The sequence below is a fragment of the Leptinotarsa decemlineata genome, unplaced genomic scaffold, assembly GCF_025532065.1.
Source record: "Leptinotarsa decemlineata unplaced genomic scaffold, Ldec_3_MD MMD2_tig00000010_RagTag_RagTag, whole genome shotgun sequence".
Classification (NCBI taxonomy): Eukaryota; Metazoa; Arthropoda; class Insecta; order Coleoptera; family Chrysomelidae; genus Leptinotarsa; species Leptinotarsa decemlineata.
This window is the reverse complement of record NW_027412538.1, coordinates 9,583,979-9,603,804: the sequence shown is the minus strand read 5'-3', so window position 1 is coordinate 9,603,804 and position 19,826 is coordinate 9,583,979. Positions and strand designations below refer to the sequence as shown.

At 31.4% G+C, this 19,826-nt stretch overlaps 2 protein-coding genes across 4 annotated transcripts in view; one reads left to right on the top strand and one right to left on the bottom strand.

Moving 5' to 3' along the window:
- The window catches only part of LOC111508743 (activating signal cointegrator 1 complex subunit 1), a 144,668-nt gene that overhangs the window by 77,994 nt on the left and 46,848 nt on the right, over nt 1-19,826 (top strand). The gene's annotated exons all lie outside the window — the stretch shown is intronic.
- On the bottom strand, nt 1,990-18,206 carry unk (RING finger protein unk). 3 transcript variants are annotated; one of them, XM_074171407.1, is made up of 10 exons: nt 18,050-18,206; nt 17,738-17,947; nt 14,132-14,418; nt 13,348-13,498; nt 11,661-11,863; nt 11,484-11,605; nt 11,124-11,352; nt 10,970-11,071; nt 8,711-9,131; nt 1,990-3,411 (listed from the first exon to the last, which is right to left on the bottom strand). In XM_074171407.1, the coding sequence occupies exons 1-10, from the start codon at nt 18,151-18,153 to the stop codon at nt 2,943-2,945; spliced, it is 2,298 nt and encodes a 765-aa protein (XP_074027508.1). In that variant the 5' UTR covers nt 18,154-18,206; the 3' UTR covers nt 1,990-2,942. The 3 variants fall into 3 exon arrangements, with proteins under 3 accessions (XP_074027508.1, XP_074027509.1, XP_074027510.1); XM_074171408.1 differs by having other exon boundaries at nt 11,484-11,602; nt 18,050-18,192; XM_074171409.1 differs by having other exon boundaries at nt 13,348-13,483; nt 18,050-18,192.

Sequence of the window (19,826 nt, the reverse complement as noted above, 5' to 3'; positions counted from 1 at the left end):
TCCACAGGCTTCATGGCCAAAATTTCCTAAAAAATTGCATGGCATGAGCAAACCCATATGCTGACATCCTCAGCAACTTCTCTAATAGTGATTCGACGAGTCTACATAACAATTTACTTCTCTTTCTCATAATTTTCATCAGTTGTTGATGTGCTGGTGTGTCCACGACGAGCGACATCATTCACATCTTCTCAATCTTCTGCGAAAAGCTTTTGTTAACATTTTCCTGAGTCAGAGTACAATCACTGTGTGCCTGTCAACATACCAAATGTTTTTGAGCAATTAATTCCATTTTTACACAAAATTTTATGCCAATTCTTTGACACATTTTTTTTTAGCAGAAAATTGCTTAATACGCAGAACATTTCTAACTTCTATGCCTCTCATAAACAAACTAAACAGCTGAAACTGTGAACATATGTTCGAGACGAGTGTACCAACATAAAAAAATCGCTAATCGAATGTAGGTAACCCGCGAAATTTGAACATTCATCTTATTTTCTGAATAACGCACGTGTCTTGAGAATTTATCAAAGAAGGTAGTGTTCTTTGCTTTTCTAGTCTGAACATTTTTTTTGGAAAATAAGTTATGATAATTTTAGTTTTTACAAAGTTATTGTTGAACTCCAAAAGAGTTCAGCTTTTATTTTTGGTTTTTATAAATGATCTTGCGAAATTTTGAAGATTTTCAGACTCATTGAATCAACCGAGGACTGTCCTATTCTGCAGAAGGAAGTTATTTCGATACAAGAATGGTGCATACTTAACAAGATTCCAGTGAATATTCAAAAATGTAAATTTATGAAATACACCCTCAAGCATAACAATATACAGTTTGACTATGCAATAAATGGCGTCATATTAGAACAAAGCACTGAAACTAAAGATCTGTGCATCATATTCGATAAGAAACTTAGCTTCACGTCACAAATTAATCAAATCACATCTTCTGCAAAAAAATACTTGGCCTTATCTTCAGGACGTGTAGAGACTTTCAAAACCAAGAATGTTTTATAATACTTTTTAATGCATATGTCCGATCTCGCCTGGAATATGGCTTCCTAATCTGGTCACCTATATACAATGTGCATATACAGCAACTCAAATCTTGTCAAATTTTTATGAAATACATGGCTTACAAACTGGATGGAGCTTACCCATCCCAAGGAATTGATAATAGATTGTTCCTAAATAGATTTGCCCTCTTATCCTTAGAAAACAGAAGAACATATTATGCCTGTATCTTCATATATACCTTATAGTAGATTGATAGTATCAAAGAATCACCCCATGTGCTGTGGGTTAAGCTATACAATAAGGTTAGTGAGGACATTAAATCCTCAAATATCAATGACTTTAAAAGGCGACTCAAGATTTTTCTGTTGCAAAAAGTATACTACACTGTGGATGGGTTTCTCCTTGAATCCTAATTTGATTGTAGCTTATTAACTTTTTTTATGTAAGTTTTATATTGACTTTTTTATGTTTGTTTGACCTGTTGAATCAGCCAGTATTTTATGATGATGTTTTTTTTTTTGTTTAATGTGATTGTGAAGGAAAACTGATTCAATAAATGTTTGATTGATATAAAAATTTTACTAATACAGCCTATTACGAAACGTACAAGTTCACATCTTAAATTATCTTTTGAAATAAAACTAGATGAAACAATTCAACAAGTGAAGTCATAACCAATAACTACATTTCAAATCCAAATGTTTTATTGCAAACTCTTCTGTAACAACCTACCTTATGTACCATTCCTTATGCACTTTATGTACCATATTTGAAATTTTCCACTTTATCACTCAGAAATTAAAAACCAACTTTTTCAGATAGATACTCTTATGTAACATTATTTATTATATAAATTATAATCATATACATAGTTTGACGATAAGCTAGGCTTCAATTTCTTTTTGAACAATTTTTTTCAATTCTCGTCTCATAAAACTGATAATGTTCAGTTAAAAATAATAAATACAGATATATCAGTCATTTTCTATTTAATAAAAAAAACAATTTTCAACATATGCTGCACAGTACTGGTATGGATTACAATATTTTAAACATAAATCACAACTGAAAAGGCATATCCATATAGACATATTCACTTAAAAGTAGCAATCACAATTTCCAACTAATTAGTTATATAAAAATACCATTTTAATTTAAAAATAAATATATTGATATGTCTTTGGAAAGTGCAGCAAAATTGTCCAAGTAGTAAAAAACTTATATTATGAAATAATTTCTAGTCCTACAATTTCAATCCATATTAAAACCTTTTTAGATAATTTTAATGATGATAGATCAAAATTTGACAGAAGAAACATTAATATATAAAATTTTAGAAACATACAAGATTTAAACAAGTAGTGATTCTGACTTGCGAAACTGCAAATACAATTGCAAATTCACAAACTGATAGTTTAATGCTTATTTTTCAAAATAATATCTACAATTAAGTGGATAAGTGATTTTCTTTGATATAAATTAAAATCACAAATCTATGGATGTAATGATTGATACAAATAAATTAACTTCTCAACATCTTTATAATTAAAATTAGTCCACATTTGAAATGTAACAAAATCAGACTTTAAATAAAGGTTCAGTATATTGCCTGCTATACTAATCTCCAAAAAACTCTCAATATGGATGCAAAAAATTAAAAATATATAAAATTTTCAAAAAAGCTTCAACATAATCAACTTACAGTGATGTAAACATAACCACGAAATCATTTTCAAAATATCGTGCCTAGACTTATAAATAAAAAATTTGTTGAATAAACCTACTATACTAAATTATCCATTTAAAAATTTGTTAAATTGCAAGTGAACATTTCAGACTGTCCGCTGCCCATTTTCCTAATAAAAGTTGTTGTACAGACAAAGTCGAATCTGAAATTTTCATTTGCAAGCCTAATCTCCTCTTCTTCAGATACTGTTTATATTTGTTGGAGTTTGACAGTACGGACATTCACTTTGTGTACTTGCACAAGTATCGCACAAAACAAAGTGATTGCAACTCAACGTTACAGTTCTATTGCGTTCCTCGCATACCATGCATTTAGAAGCTGTCTCCCTATAAAGAACTTTTTCAATTTCTTCAACGTCTTGCCTGAGTTGAGCGTGTAGAGATTTTAAAACACTTAAAGACAATTTGCTCAATTCTGATACTTTTGTTATGCTACGAATGAATGGTCCACCTTGTAAAGATTCATAGTCTTGCTTCAAAGCACTATACTGAGTCATTGTTTCATTGAATTTGCTCTCTATTTGTTGGGTTTTTCTACTGGCATCCTCTGCTTCCCTTTGCCAAGCATCACATGTTGTTCTAACTTGTTGGTAACGTTCTTCCCAAGTGCTCAATTGTATCCTATACGTTGCTAATTCCTCACGTAATCTGAGGACAAGACAATTTGAAAATAGTGACACTTCAAAAACAGAGAGACTTAATACAATAAAGACATGAATTGCCCCCTTTCAACTTCCAAGAGAAATGAGGAGTGGGGTAAATTTAGGTGGTTTGATAGTTGTTGTAACTTTCAACAAAACACAATATGAAGGTCTAATGGTGCTAGATACACTTTTCACTAAAACAAATCAAATGGATAGATGGTCATGCGATTCCCCTTTGAAAGACATTTCAATAAACTTTAGTTTTTGGAACTGTGATAATCAATTGCAAAATTATTGACACTGACATATTAAAAAAAAATGATAGATAGACATATTATTTATTGTCCAAAAAAATACAAACTTATTGATAAAGCTTGTTAAAAAGATAGCACTTCAAAGAATAAAAGAAAAGAAACAATTCAAAAACACAAATACCCAGAAACACAATTTGAGCAAAACAAAGTTCATATATCTAATAGATGAAATATAACGAAGGTAAAATTTAACAAAGGTTGTAGACAAAATAGTATGTATAGTCCCTTTCAAAAGATGTAAATAACAAATATACACAATTTGAACATCAGTTCACATGTCATGGCAATAAAATAAGATATATCCCAGTATAAAATATAATTTAAAGTATAGGTGTCACCTATATTAAATCACAGCAAAATTCCATTGTAATATTTATCAAGATTGTAGTACGCTTTAGTTGCAAGGACATCTTAAACAAGATTTCCGAACTTTTTATAGCTTTTTTCCTTCCTAATTTCGTACAGCTTTTTACTTCCATAAATTAAAGAATACTTTGTCTGGCTTGTTTTTGGAACAGGAAGATGTATTTTATTTTCAGTTACTTGCCGGGTTATGTAATTTGTATGTTCCGGAGTTCCAACCATATGCGATAATATAAAGACCCCTCTGAATCAGGTTATAATTGATGAGCAACATGGTTTTTGCCAGGGCAAATCGACTAATACTAATTTGTTGCTCTACTCTCAGTATATCTTAAATGCTTTGGAGAAAAAACAGCAAGTGGATGTGATATACACAGATTTTTTCAAAGCATTTGACACAGTTAATCACAGGATTCTCGGTGCAAAATTGGAGGCAATCGGTTTCTTTGGGAATTTATTGAAATGGCTCACAAATTATCTATGTAACAGAACACAAGTTGTAAAAATTAAAGGATTTACATCTCAACAAATCTCGGTTAGCTCAGGAGTTCCACAAGGAAGCCATTTAGGGCCATTCCTATTTAATATCTTTGTCAACGATATCAAAACCAAAATTAGTCATTCTGAAGTATTAATGTTTGCTGATGACTTGAAAATATTCAAAACCATTGTATCCACAGTTGACTACGAACAGAATGACATTACATCTTTTACTGAATGGTGTGTAGACAATGATATGGACGTGAATGTGTCTAAATGCAAAAGTATGTCTTTTTCTAGATCACTTACTCATTACAACAATATGTATACTATAGCAGGCAAACTATTAGAATCGGTGAAATCCATACGAGATCTTGGTGTAGTGGTGGATGTCAAAGTGGATTTTCACCTGTAGTATGAACAGATCTCTAGCAAAGCAATGAAAATGTTAGGCTTTGTATGCAGGACTACAAAAGACTTCACCAACATTAATTCTATCAAGTTATTGTATTTCGCTTTGGTTAGATCGATTACAGAATATTGTAGCTGTGTTTGGTCACCAACTTATGAAATTCATAAGTACACTATAGAAAAAGTACAAAACAAATTTATAAAATATATTGCCTTTAAGTTGTCTATACCTCTCAGTGATCACTCTTTTTCAGAAATTCGGTCTGTAACTGGTTTACCGAAACTTAGTTTACGCAGAGAACATATAGATATTATATTCCTTCATAAATTGCTTAATTTTAGAATTAATTGCTCAACTCTTCTTGCCCAAGTAAATCTTCATGTTCCCTCTAGAAAAACACGAAATAATCTAACCTTTGCAATAGATTACCATAGGTGTAACTATGGAATGCATTCTCCTTTATCAAGAATAGTCATAAACGGGAATAATACAAAATTCGATCTCTTTCATTTTTCCGAGGATATTCTTAGAAATAAGTTAAGATATACTTATTCTTAAATTGCATGTATCTGTCATTTACTTTTATTCTCGCTTCATTTCGATTCTCTACTATAACTGTTTAAATTGTTATTACTTATAATTAAATTAGATAAGATTTGTGTTAACAATCTGATATTTGTATAACTTATATTAAATGGGAGTTACCCGTGAATAAATAAATAAATAAATAAATATAATATTTTTTGTAAATCAGGCAAACAGTTTCAAGTATGAAAATACAAATGACAGTGAGAATTTTTTATCTCAAAAATAATGGTCTGCATGACTCACGCACTCCCACCTTGCATAAGTATTTAACCGCTCGCTTTTGCAAAAGAAACACTGAATGAAAAAGTTGTTGACTGCAAAATCCCCAGAAAGCAACACCATATCTCAGGTGGGACTCAATCAGGGTATGATAAACCATTTTTGTTGTGGATGAACTCAGTTCATTTGAAACTATTCAAAGTGCATAACATCCTGATGCCAATTTTTTATACAAAGCTGAAATATGTTGATCAAATTTTAATTTGTTATCCATGAAGATTCTCAGGAATTTGGATTGGCTTTCCATTCAAGTATAAATTGTTGATATTACAGCTGAAGGTGAGTAAGTTTGTTTTTTTTAATATTAAAGCACAAGTAGTTTGCGTCACAGAAAGAAGCGTGTGCCTAGACAAGTGAGAGAGTGTTAGTTAGGTACCTATTTAGTTCTAGTAAACAACTCGATCACAGACAGTAACGTCATCTTTTAGAAACAAGTGGAAATACCCTACCATTTTAGTTGAGAAAAATAGAATCTTCTACGCGCTTCGAGTCTGGACTAGAACCATCCTTATCGATATAAAAGGAATGCGTCAGCACGGCGTGAGTCTGTTGAGTCGAGTAATCGAAGGGAAATGGTCGGAGTAGGATTCCAGTTGTACTGCGAAGTAGTGATTGTGAATGTATTATGCATTTGTTTGTGTCGGGCACGTGCGATATCCATATTTGTTGTGTCGATCGATTCTATAATTGTTATGATTTTGGCATAAGGTCATTTGAAATCATTTGGCACAGTGAACCAAAAAAATGGATCAATTTTCTCAACTTCTACAAAATCTGATGATGGAATTCAACAATCGTTTTGAAGACCTCCACAAAAATGAATGAAATGGAATTCCCATTTTTCAACAATCTATTCAATTTTGTAGCTTCACAGTCACCAACCAGTTCATTTGCAAATGGAGTTGTTACATCTTCAATCGGATAGTATTTCGAAAGAAAAAATTTAAATAGGGTAACCCGCTTACATTTTACACACAATATTTCAAGAGTTTGAATAACCACCCGGAATTAAAAATGCATGTAGCACGCGTTCTGTGAATGTTTGGTAGTACCTATATATGTGAACAGATATTTTCCGTCAACATAGCACAAGACTCACAAATGAACATCTCCAACAAATTTTTAAAATAATTACAACGAACATGATACCTGACATCAATGAGCTTGTCAAAAACAAGAGGAGTCAGATATATGGATCCTCGAGCTCAAAATAATTACCCTCTTTTATAACTCTGACATGATAGATAGATAATTTATTGGTGTTTTATACATTCATCAGTATTTACACAAGTCAATATGTACATATAATTAAAATTAGTATATGTCAGGCATCTATTAATATTTACATAAACAATAGATGCTTACAATTCATATAACAAGTTTTTTTTCTTTTTTTATAAAAAATATTTATATCTTATAAGTACATCCGAGTTATGACGACGAGCACATTTAAAAACGAAGCAGTAAAATTTAAAATTGGGTACTTTCAAACAACGACAAATGCCTATATGGTTAAGGAACTTATATCACAGTGCAGAAATTCTTCGGTGCTGAAGAAGGCGTTTTCCATTAAAAAATATTTTATCCTGATTTTGAATATGTCAATAGGTAGAAATCTTATTTTTAGTGGTAATTTATTGTAAAATTTCACAGCCCAAAAATTTGATCCATTTTGACATCTTTTTAAGCGGCAGTAGTTTGTACTCAAATCATTTTTATGCCTAGTGTTGTAGTCGTGCACATTTTCAAAACTTTCATACTGAGATAGATTATTTTTTATATATATTAAATTTTCCATGATATATAGAGAAGGAAAGGTTAGTATTTTCAATGTAATGAATGAATTTCGACATTCATTTCTGTAGCCGATATTGTCTAATATTCTAATTGCTTTCCTTTGGTGTCGGAATATTGTATCACAATCGGTTGCATGTCCCCAGGCGACAATACCATAAGAAATGATGGATTCATACAAGGAAAAATATGCCGTTCGCAGAGTTGCTTTTGAAACTTGTCTGGAGACGTTTCTTAGTAAAAATAGATTTCTCATTAGCTTTTTTGATAGTTCATTTATATGACAACCATATATATATATATATATATATATATATATATATATATATATATATATATATATATATATATATATATATATAAATAATTTTTTTAAATAATTGTACATTTTTTATTTGACTCTGGCTGGCCTACAAATTCTAAATTTAATATGTGACCTTCTGCAAAATTGAGTTTGACACCTCTGTTTAAGGTTCACTTTCTGAAAATATGTTCCAGGTCTATTGAATGGACTGAAAAGTTCGTAGACTAACAAACAGATGGCGCTACTAGTATTAAATCCATATGATTTTTAGTTAACCCTAACCTTCAAAAGACGGGTTTACAAATTCAACAGCAATCGTACCATTAGTTTGTGGGATAGAATATTTTGAGTGAATCAACTTTTATTAGTTTCAAGAAAATGGATAAAAAAGAATCTCGTGTGTTAATAAATCATTGTTTTCTGGTGAAAAAAAAATTGTTGAAGCCAAGGCTTAGGTTGATAAACATTATTCGTACTTTGCACCAGGAACATTTACTGTTGAGAAGTGAATTGTTGAGTTCAAACGATGTGAAATGGGACCCAGGATGATGCACGCAGTGCCGGGAGGTACTATTTAGATTGACCCAGTATATAAGCATATATCGCAAAAAAAATTACTACAATTAATTCATAGCTCACTGAACTTTTATTACTAATCATTTCAATAATCTTCTTCGAATTGTTTCTGTGGATTGATTTGGAAGTTACATTCTTTAAATTAGTCCAAGATTCGTTAGAATGATTGAAGAAAAAATAAGAAACCACCTACCTCACAACTTCAATATTGCTGCTAATACTAGGAGACATGCTGAAACTATTGTGATTCCTAGAAGTTGGAGAAATGCTCTGTGACTGAAAATCGAAGAATCCCCCATAGCTGTTGATTTTTGAAGTGCTGCTGCTCAAATGCATCTGAGACTGATTCAAAAAGTCAATATCAGATTGAGAAAATCTTGTCGCTGATAGGAAAGGTTGCAAAGGGCTATTGCTAGTGGGGCTGAAGCCGCTCAGACCTGATCTGGCTGAACTTGGAATGTTTACAGGGGCTGAACTGCCTAATAAACCTGCTGAAGAGGCGAGACCTACTGATATAGAGTTTGACACAGTCGGAGAATCAGTATCCAGGTCTCGATCGAGAGCACCAGAGAGATTCAAAGAGTCTTCTAGACTTATCTCGTCCAATGCATTTCCTAGAAAAAAAGATGTCTCATTGTTTTTTCAATGCTGAAAATTGAGGGACTCTCTAGAAAATTATTATTCTGAAATTATTCGTCTTAAAACTCTAAAAACAATGACGTGTTAGGAATCACACGTTAAAAGGTAAGACCTCGTTAATCCTTAGCTCGCACAAGTTTAGACTTCTGAGGGTTGTCGTTCGTAGGGGTGCGACAGCTGGTTAACGGAAAAACAGATTTTAAAACAGATTTTTTTTTTAAAACAGATAACTTGAAAGGGGTATATTTTTGGGAGAGATTAATGTGTGAATCTTCCAAAGAAAGGAAGGAAGCAATCAATTAAAAAAAAAATAATTTCTGTACAAAGATGTGTAGATCATGCAAAGAAGTAACTTTCAGACTCAAACTGAAAGAAAAAGCCCTCTCGAAACGGCTTCTTTCATATAAAATGAACATTGAATAACGGGAAAAAAATACTTTCGAAACAGACACTTTTATATGAACACTGAATTATACAAAAAACACTTTGGATATTCTACACATTTTTATATAGAGTTACCGTTTTTGAAATTGGCTTCTTCCTTCCTTCCTTTGGAAGACTCTCACCTTTTTTGTATTAAGATGGAGACCTAGAAAGTCAAAAATTTTCTTTCCGATTAATTTAACATTTGAGAGTAGGTAATAGTCAACTCTAAAGAAAAAAATGCAAAGATGAGAAACTTCATATTCTGATAATTCTGACTTTCTAATTCTCCATTAATATATAGAATGTTTCAGAATATTAATTTTTGAACAAAAAGTTATTTTTTATAAAAAGTTCTTCAAGGTTCTTCAAGAATTAACAATTTCTTTTTATTTATTGAAATTTACCTCTAATAAAGGACGAAAATTTCAACTGTAATTATTGTGCTAGAAAAATTAGAAACAACATTGCAAAACAGGTTGTTTTTATATTTTTGTTCTCAAAAATTGAATGTTCACTATTGAAATTGACCAAATTAAAATCAATTTATGAAGAAAAAAATAGGTTTGATACTGAACTCTGTTCAATAACAATTTTTGATACTGTCAGAAAAGTACCTTACTCTTGAGTAAAATTAACATTTTTTGACACACCTCGTATACAAGTGGAAAAGTTTATTAAACAATGGCTGCATTTCAGGTTTTAGTCCTTGTAGAATTTTCGAAGAAGTTCAACTTTTTTCCTAAAAGTTTTCCATTTTGTTCCAACCTATTAAGACATACTGTATAAAAGCTTACCAACTTACTAACACATTCTTATTAGTCAGCGGGCTATGCTTGAAAACTGGCAGTAAACAAATTTAAAGAAATGAACTTTAAACGTCAGCCCACTGACTAATTAGAAAGTTTTTCTTCCTTATTCAGAGTAATCAGGCAAATTACGGATATGCAGTTGGTTAGTACCTCGTCCACTAGATGGAGTGACATTTTGTTGTTCGCTCCAACTTAGGAAGAGGAATGTAATACTCTGAAAGAATTCCGATTTTCAATTATGGAATTTCATTGACTTTGGCTCGATGATGGCCACTATCTTGTACTGATGAGTGGTTAATGAGCCGAAACCGATCTGCAAGTGTGCCCATTCCAAAATTGAAGGTCGACTCTTTCAGTTGTATTGCCAATTGCATATGCAGGAAATGTTCTGTGAAGATTCCTGCACTGACGCCTGTCGGATATAATCCAACGCCCTTCGTGGTATTAGCCAGGAGAGTAGTTTTTTTCTTATAGGCGTCAGTCCATTCAACCTACTGTGTAGGTATATTCGAGACTGGCTTGAACGTTTAAAGTTCTTTTCTTTAGATTTACTAAGACATACTGAATAAAATGCTCACCAACTACACTTTCAACTGTATCATTTCCAGTACTAAAAAAGGATCCGCTGATACCGCTGTAACCAAAGCACGACTGTTTTCTTTGTTCACGCTCTAAGGAATCTAAAAAAAACTCATTCAGGTCGTTTCATAGATTGATTAATAACGAACTCACCTAAAGAGGGGTCTTTATCAATCGCCAACAATTTATTAGTCAATTCTAAACCTATCGCAGAACGTCTCTGGAAAGGAATTGGTTTATGTGTTAATTGGGATCCTGGCGCCTTGCTCGTACTTGTCGAAGTATTGCAGGTAATGTTCATTAAACTACTATTTAAATTACTAATGGAATTGCCTAACTCTGAGGAAGTTGATGATGATTCACTAACTTCACTACAACCATTCTGAAAGGAATTTCATCAATGAAAATTAGGACAAGATGTAACTGTTCGATCGAAGTCACTTGATTTAATTTAATAAATATACCTAAATATCACAAATGAATGAAATATATCATCAAATGATGGTTACTTACAGAGCTATCACTGCTTTTTTCTTTGAGTTTAATATCTGAATTACTTTGAGGAAGAACATTTGATAGAATTTCTGCTAAATTTGTGCCACATTCTCCTGTATCTCTTGAAACGCCTAATTCTTCTGGAAATAATTATATTGAAAAGCATTATCTTCGGAGGTCAAATATAGCTCTTACGTTCTACGTGTGCAAAAGCACAAAATACCCCTCTAGGACAATATCCGGATTGCTGCACGTCATTACATTTTGTACTTTTATATATTTCTGGGTGAAATTGTTGCTCTGTTCTAGTATGACAATAAGAACATAGATCACCTGAATCACAGTTACCCGGCTCCCCCCACTCTTCTCCGTGTTTCACATTTGGACAAGGGGTTGATCTAAAACAAAAAATTGAAACTAAACAATCAATCAAAGTTCAAAATTTGTAATAAGTAATGATCCGATTGAAAAATATGAACGAGGTGTCAAATGGGTTTTGGTTTTTTACAAATATCTCAAAAACTATTCGACATTTATTGAATATTTTTTCAAATGTGGGAACTGGTAATCAACTGATACATATTATTTAAATGAGTTTGCACACTTTCTCTTCTTTTCTTATGTTAGATAGATAGATAGATTTATTGAAGCTTTCAATTTATACAATTGATAAAACAAGTCAGAAACATGATTACATTAACAACACAAATGTCTCTCAATATTAATAAAAAATCAAGTGGTATAGGTAAATACAATGAGTCTACAAAATGAGAGAGAAAATTAAGTATATATCACAGATATAAATTAAAGAGGAGCTTACATTTAAAACAAACTGAAAAAGGTTCATTGTCCATGAATTTTCGTAATGAATATGGCTCAATGTCACACAACAGACCGAAAACACGTTTTTTAAAGGTTTTTCTTGTTCGATCTCCTTTGATAATCAAGTGTAAATGGTTGTGAAATTTAATTGATGCTTAATGCGGCTCTGTATTTTTCAATCTATGTTTAGGAACAATATAATTGGATTTCGGTCTGGTGCACTACTCATGTCTATATTTGTCATCTTCAAAATTCTACTCGCTCTAATGTACAAAAAGTACACAAACATAAATGTATATAGAGCATATACAGTAAGCATTTTATTATCCTTGAAGGTACCACGACAAGTGTATGTGTACTTTATATTGCACATTGTTTTCAAGTTAAATTTTTGCACTCAGGTACATATTAATTGGGTAGCTAAAACTAAGGTACTTAAAATTCAGCTACGTTGAATTGTAATAATATATATTGAGTATTGAATATCTAGATTTTAGTTAATATAGAAGCGCCTGAAGAAGCTATCATATAGCGAAACACGTGTTGCGTGCTTGTATAACTCTCTAGTGAAAATATCACATTAAAGTATTTCTTGAATCAGTTATTGACGACACTTATTTACTGAATAATGCAATGCAATATTCACTATTTATGCATAATATCAGTAACACTGATTTTCTCAAGACAAATATTGTAGATTTTTAACAACTTGAAAAAAAAAGTGTAATTCAAAACACACATTCATAAAATCACAAAAATACTTCTGCAATAGTGAGACATCAAGTGATTTATTAATTCCATCAGCAAAAACAAGAAGCACCCACTGGAATATACTTTTTCACAACAGTTCTATTCCAGAAAACGTTGTAAAAAATCGAAATCATTTTTATGAACTGCAAATATGAATTGTAAAACCTGGTTGAAAATTACCAGTATTTGATTTAAATGTGAGTTTGGGCGTCAAAATGGGTTCTAGAGGTCAGCTGGAAAAGCATAAAGAGCCTTTTAAGTATTATTTACCTAATTAATGATATAGTATGTGAAAAAAGTGTGTACACACCTGTATTTAAATTTCCGAGGACTTCTTCTTTTGTCTTTGCTATTGTGATACTGCGGACATGCATATCCTTGTCTACAAAGTCTTGGTGGTCTCTTGCACGGTTCTGTTTTATAATTTGATAGAACAAAATTCGTATCTAGAATTGCAAAAACTATTTATAATTATATGAAAGTTCATAAAAACATTTGAATGCATAAAAATTTGAAAATGTTCATTGCTGTTTCAGAATACGGTTAAATGTTTTCTTTTCATTTACACATTAAAAAATGATAATAATATACAGTATAGTTAATGAATCCTAACACATGCGACATCATTTTGTGCATCGGAAATAAGTTGACAAAGTAATAAACGACATGGCTACTACTTCAAAAACCCTAAACCTTCAATAAAAATCTCTTTCAATTTATTCATTTCATTCATATACGACTCTTACATAGTGTTAATGGAGCGTTTGAAGGACGAAATTGCGGAAAACCGGCCTGCGAACTTTACAATAAAAATATTGAACTGTCTAACAATAGTAGTACGTGATCAACTGCCGAATTTTACTTTGACTCATGTAGAATGCACCCTATCATCCAAACAAACTCTCTCGGATTAACTGTAAACGTTAAAGTTTTGCTTTGTTTTATCACGTAAGGTATTGATGGCGCATGTGTAATAGGTGATTCGTTGCCACAAGTGTAAGAGTCACTCTGAAGAGTGCGAAAATATACCCTCATGAGCAGTGAACATGTTAAAGCGGCAATCATAAACCAAAGTGAACAATCAATAAACTCACCTTGCCATTTAGGATCTTCATTCATCAAATTTCTCTCTTTGTCCAAAGCGTTGGGGCCGTTTGAAGAACAGCTACCTTCAGCTTCTGCTACTTCTAAAGCCTGTATCTCCTTGATATCATACACCGGTGGCCTGTGATCGTGACTGCCATGAGCAAATGCACAATGCACTCCATTTTTCACACAAAAACCTCTGGAATCTGTATCGTGCACACACATGCATGTTTTATAATATCTCAAATGATAGCGTCTTTCTGTGTCACCAGCTGTTCTATGTAAATATGGACAACTGAAAAGGGCGTATAACATTTTCACATTATTTTTATATTGAATGGATTTTAATAATGACAGTAAATTAATAGATTGCCTAACACTGTTTATATATATATATATATATATATATATATATATATATATATATATATCGTAAAGCAGAAAAAATGTTTTCTGAATTGTTAGTTTGGAGTATGTGAAAGCCACCTCATTTTTTCTGGATCATTCTGGATAGTATCTGAAAGATAATCAAAGTTCTCTTTAGAAAGCTATGATGGTTTGAGTAACCTGACCTACGGGTATTCCCAATTACAATTTGTTATAAAAAAAAAAAGAATTTGTAAAATCTTAACTAAAGTAAAGATAATAAATACAATAAATACATAATACAATATAAAACGAAATACAATAATATAGTGATAAAATACAGTACAATTTTGTCATGGAGAAAAAAGAAAAAAAAGTTTGTAAAATCTTAAACTGAACTAAAGATAATAAATACATAGCACAATAATAATATGATATATAGTATAAAAAGAAAACAACATAATGATGAAATAGTATAGAATAATCAAAGGAAATGTTTCAGTAAATAATGCAACTCAGTTCAATTTTGAATATATTTGTGGAGGTGCTAAAGATATCAACCTGTTGATACATATTCCCATTTCTGAGCATTCGAGTGAGAGGAGAGAAAAAACCATAATTTGTGGAGTGGAACAGTATTTTTAAATGTTTCGGTACTGACTCTGGTCTGTCTGTTGACAATCAAATTAATTAAAGATAAAATCTCCTCACAGTTGATGTTGCCAGTTAAAATTTTGCTTAAAGAACATACATCCAAAATAATTCTTCTATTCTTCAAAGATAATAGACTCATGTAAGATGAATATTCATAAACACATCAAAAAAATACAAAATTCAACTTGTATTCATAAATACACATACATGAATTAATTTTTTTTCCAAACTATAGTGAGTTGAAATAAATGAACTTTGAGCTTCATTGTAGACTTGAGTTAGGTTTCTAACCATAAAATGTCGTATTCCCAGATATGCATAACATTTCTTTAAATGGTATACTTTATGCTCAACAAATATGTAATGCATGACTTTGCAGCATTGCAGGGTATAACAGTACAACAACTTCCTTCCTATAATTTGAATCAAATCCCATAAAACTATTTTGGACATATGTGAAGGGATACTATTTTAATTAAAAAAAAATTAGTTACTATGGTGTCCGGGGCATAGCTCTCAAATTAGTGCAGTCTCATCTCAACAAATATGTACCAATATGTTGAAGTGAACAACATAAAGTCAAAGAAATAAAGCATGGCGTTCCTCAGGGCTCCGTGTCAGGTTCACTATTATTCTTGATCAATATCAGTGTTCTATGCAGTTTTATAAAACCAGCACGATGCACCTTGTTTGCAGATGATACGACTTTACCATGTTCTAGCTAAGATTTAACCAGCTAACAACTAATGATGCAAGATAGCGAAACATTAACATATAATTGGTTTGGTGCTGATAAGCTGACTATGAATGAAAATATAACTCAAAATATAATTGTACCTTCCAATCCAAATATTCCTCCAAGTGAAAGTATAATTTTTTCAGGATTCGTTATTGAAATGGTCTGATTATATCAAAGTTGTAGCCAGCAAACTTGCTACTGTTTTGTTTTTTCTGAGACGATTCAAAAATGGAGTCAGTTTGATGACACTCAAAGGAGCCTATTATGGATTATTTCGCTCAGTTATGGTATTCTGATTTGGGGTCATTCAGGTAACTCCATTAGTGTTTTTGAGTGCCAGAAAAAGGCCATAAAAATGGCCAAAGCAGGTTACAAGGAGCACTGTTACCCTTTTTTATTTAACTTTGCATTTTGCCACTTCCAACATTACATGTCTACGAAGTTTTAATAGACATTTATGAAAACGTTAAAGAAAACGCATATGGAACTAGGTATGAAAGATTATTGAACCTGCCCACACATAAATTAACAAATGATAGAAGAAATTCACTGAACTCACATTTGTATAATCATCTTCACTTGTTATATATGATGGAATCGGCCGATACTTGATGAAAATCCATAACTAACGTATTCTAAAAACACTTTATTGTGTGATTTTCACTAGATATCTAGTGAAAATCACACAATATAGTGTTTTTAGAATACGTATCTTCACTTGTCTCTGAAGGCACTAAGCCTTGCAAAATTTAAATATACCATTAAATAGTTTCTTCTCCAACACTGTTCTTATAACATTGAGAAATATATTGAGGTTGCAGGGTCTTTAACTTGTGAAAGACCTCATTAAATCCTTAGTTTTATTGATTTTATTACACTTCTTATTGACGTACTCTCTACTTTTATTTTTTATTTATTTCTGTATTCCTGACTTGCATAAATATACTATAGTATGTAAAATGGTGTCAAATAAAGTACACTCTACTCTAGAGTTTAGAAATCTGTTTACTAGTTTTCTTCAGTAAGCAATCGTAAAGAAAATTAAGGTTGTCTAATCTACATGTAGAATACAGACAGATCAAGTTATAAAATTCAAAATAATACTCATTTTTTGATGCATTCAATTTTAATAAAATTATCATATCAATCTAATACATTTCTAATAGGTACATAATTGATCATAGAAACCTAATCATAAATACTTTTGCAATAAAATATGAATAAATGTATTATTGAACCCTGCTTAAACAGAGCCCTGGTAAAAAATTTCATGTGACTAATGAAAGTTCAAGAACCAGCAACAAATATTAAAAAATGTGAAACAAATTGTTTGAATAACATATTAGGTTTCTTTTCATCATAAAGTTAATCAGCTTTTATATTTTACCAAGCATTGAAATTAATATTATACTAATAATATATACTATAATAATACTATGATAATAATACTTCTCAAAAGTGAAGTATTGAAAAATGATACTGTCCTTTCATTCAATTGCGAATAATTAGTTTTAGATTCATCATACCGTAAAATAACTGAGCAAATTAAAAGCCTAACCAAAAAGTTATTTTATTGGGATAGGTCGATTTTTGTTATTGTTGCAATGTTTTGATAGATATGAAAGTTGGGTTATCCTCAGTTGAAAAAAGTGACGTTTTGATAACATTGCGAAAAACAAATCCTTTATTTTTAGATAGAACTTTTATTTTGAATTCTAAATAAAACTATTGAAAACATATCAAATTAAAGTGACATAACAATAAAAGAAAACATCTAAATAAATTGCGTCTCAGAGCTGTCACACCCACCGTTAATAAAATGACAGTAAAAGTTAACCAAAAAAGGTGTACTCACTCATCTCCGTCAGGACAAATGCCTGTAGTCTCGTCATATTTAGTGCAATAATTATCGGGACTATAGTTAAAAGTCCCATCTCTACGACGTACAGGTCGTCGTCGCCTTTGATTCATAAAATGCCAATGAAAACAGGTGAATGGTCGATGCTGTGTACATTTGTGTTGTAAGAAGAGCGGGCATTGCTCGACGCGAAATTCTTTCAAATATCTACAAAGAGCACAACATTTCAACATCAAAAACTCATGAAAATACACAAAATTAATTACTGCATACGTCACAGTAACAATCACGCACTAAAAATACACTTACGAGTAATGATTTGGCTTTTCTGTTTGGGCTGTCAACAAAGGTTTAGACTCTGACGGCATTTTGTAATCACTGTTGCGCAACAAATCCGCGCAGGGCACGCTCATGGAGGGCCAATAATTTCAAGATTATTGAGTCACGTGCCACTTGGGAAAATAAAAAGATTTTACTGTCAAGGACAATTGTGTTTTGATTAAATTTGGAAGCACCTGCTTATTTTTTATTTACCTCTTTATTTGAATTTGTCCCACATATCAGAGAACACATATATATTTGTGCCACATATAACCTACTAACCATAACAAGCATATGCCAATAGCAAATTGTGTCTTGAGTAGATATTTGATGTCTAAAATCCTCAAGAAATAAATATGAATAGTGAAAATTCATGGTTCCATTTCTCATTAAATCATGGAAAGTGAAAAATTTGTTTAATTATTCTTAATCTATATTGAAAAACTTAGTAGATGCATTCATGATAACAGGGTGCAAACTGCAAAACATCTAAAGTATCAACTTCCAAATATTTCCAATCTAATCTAATTGGTATGTATGTTGTCTTTACCAAATGTCCTTTTAGGTTTATTTACAAGAATTATACAATAAGATATTATCTCATTTCCAATTTGAATGATGAATTGATGAAGGTGCACCTAGATATTATAATATTTTCATTTGTTCTTTCGTCAAATTCGTTTGATATAAAGTTTACTTTTAGGAATCACACCTTAAAAGGTAAGATCTCGTTAGTCCTTGGCTCGCACAAGTTTCGACTTTTGAGAGTTGTCGTTCGTAGGGGTACGACAGCTGGTTAACGGAAAAACAGATTTATCATTTTCGTGTTCTTTTTTCAAATTACCAACTGGCATAACTTTCCAAAGTTCCCGCTCATTTTTTTTAAACGTTGTAATCCTGCACTTAGCGCATTGGTTGAAAACATATAAATAATATATATGTATATATTTGGTATATACAACACTTGTTCACCATAATAATTCTCAAATGCTATCAAAAAACAATTTTTATTTTCATGGACATTTCCTTATTCTATGCTTACTTTGGTATAAATAGTGATTAACGGAGGTTAGAAGGCAGACTTTTTTTGGCGTTGTAGATTGACAAGGGCTGTGTTCAGAACATACGGAAATTGCTGCGCTGAATGCAGTGAAAAAGAGCGTTTTAAATATTATGTGTCAATTGTTATGTCATAAATTAAAAAAAGAATGAAATATATGCTCAACCCATTTAGCAGCAAAATTAATTTCTGCTGATTGTAATTTCATTAAATTATTCTTTCCTAACAATTAATATGCCAGTTTTCCAATTTTATTATTGCAAAGGGATTTAGACATAAGGGATATAGACAAAATCAAAACTACTGGTTTCAGCAATGAACCTTTTTCCTGAAGTACGAAATATCACTCACTAGCAGCGCTAGTAGTTCGGTAGAGACAAACACTGCCTAATCCTTATATAAACTTATGGTGAAGTACAATTAAAAAAGAATGTTTTTAACAGAAGAAAATGTTCCTGGAGCAAAACTAAAACTGAAAACGTTGGCTTGCATGCCGTAAGTAGCTGAAAAAAAACGTAAATTAATAGAAAGGTTAGTATACAGACTCCAGTAAAAGAGTAGCGGTAGATTCAAACTGTAATAAAAGAAATTTAAAATAATGAATTTCAGATTTACTTCCGAGGGGAATATGAATCAAATATAGATGGTGATGAAATAAATTTAATTAAACATAATAAATGAATATAATTTAATAAAAAATTGAGG

Bases quoted from the DNA above. Each gene is read 5' to 3' on its own strand.
- unk (XM_074171407.1), bottom strand. From the start codon at position 18,153: ATGAGCGTGCCCTGCGCGGATTTGTTGCGCAACAGTGATTACAAAATG. The intron at 14,419-17,737 runs GTGAGTACACCT...CGCCCTTTTCAG, and splicing joins ATTTGTCCTGACGGAGATGA to TTGTCCATATTTACATAGAA. The intron at 13,499-14,131 runs GTGAGTTTATTG...AATTATAAATAG, and splicing joins TGAAGATCCTAAATGGCAAG to TTTTTGCAATTCTAGATACG.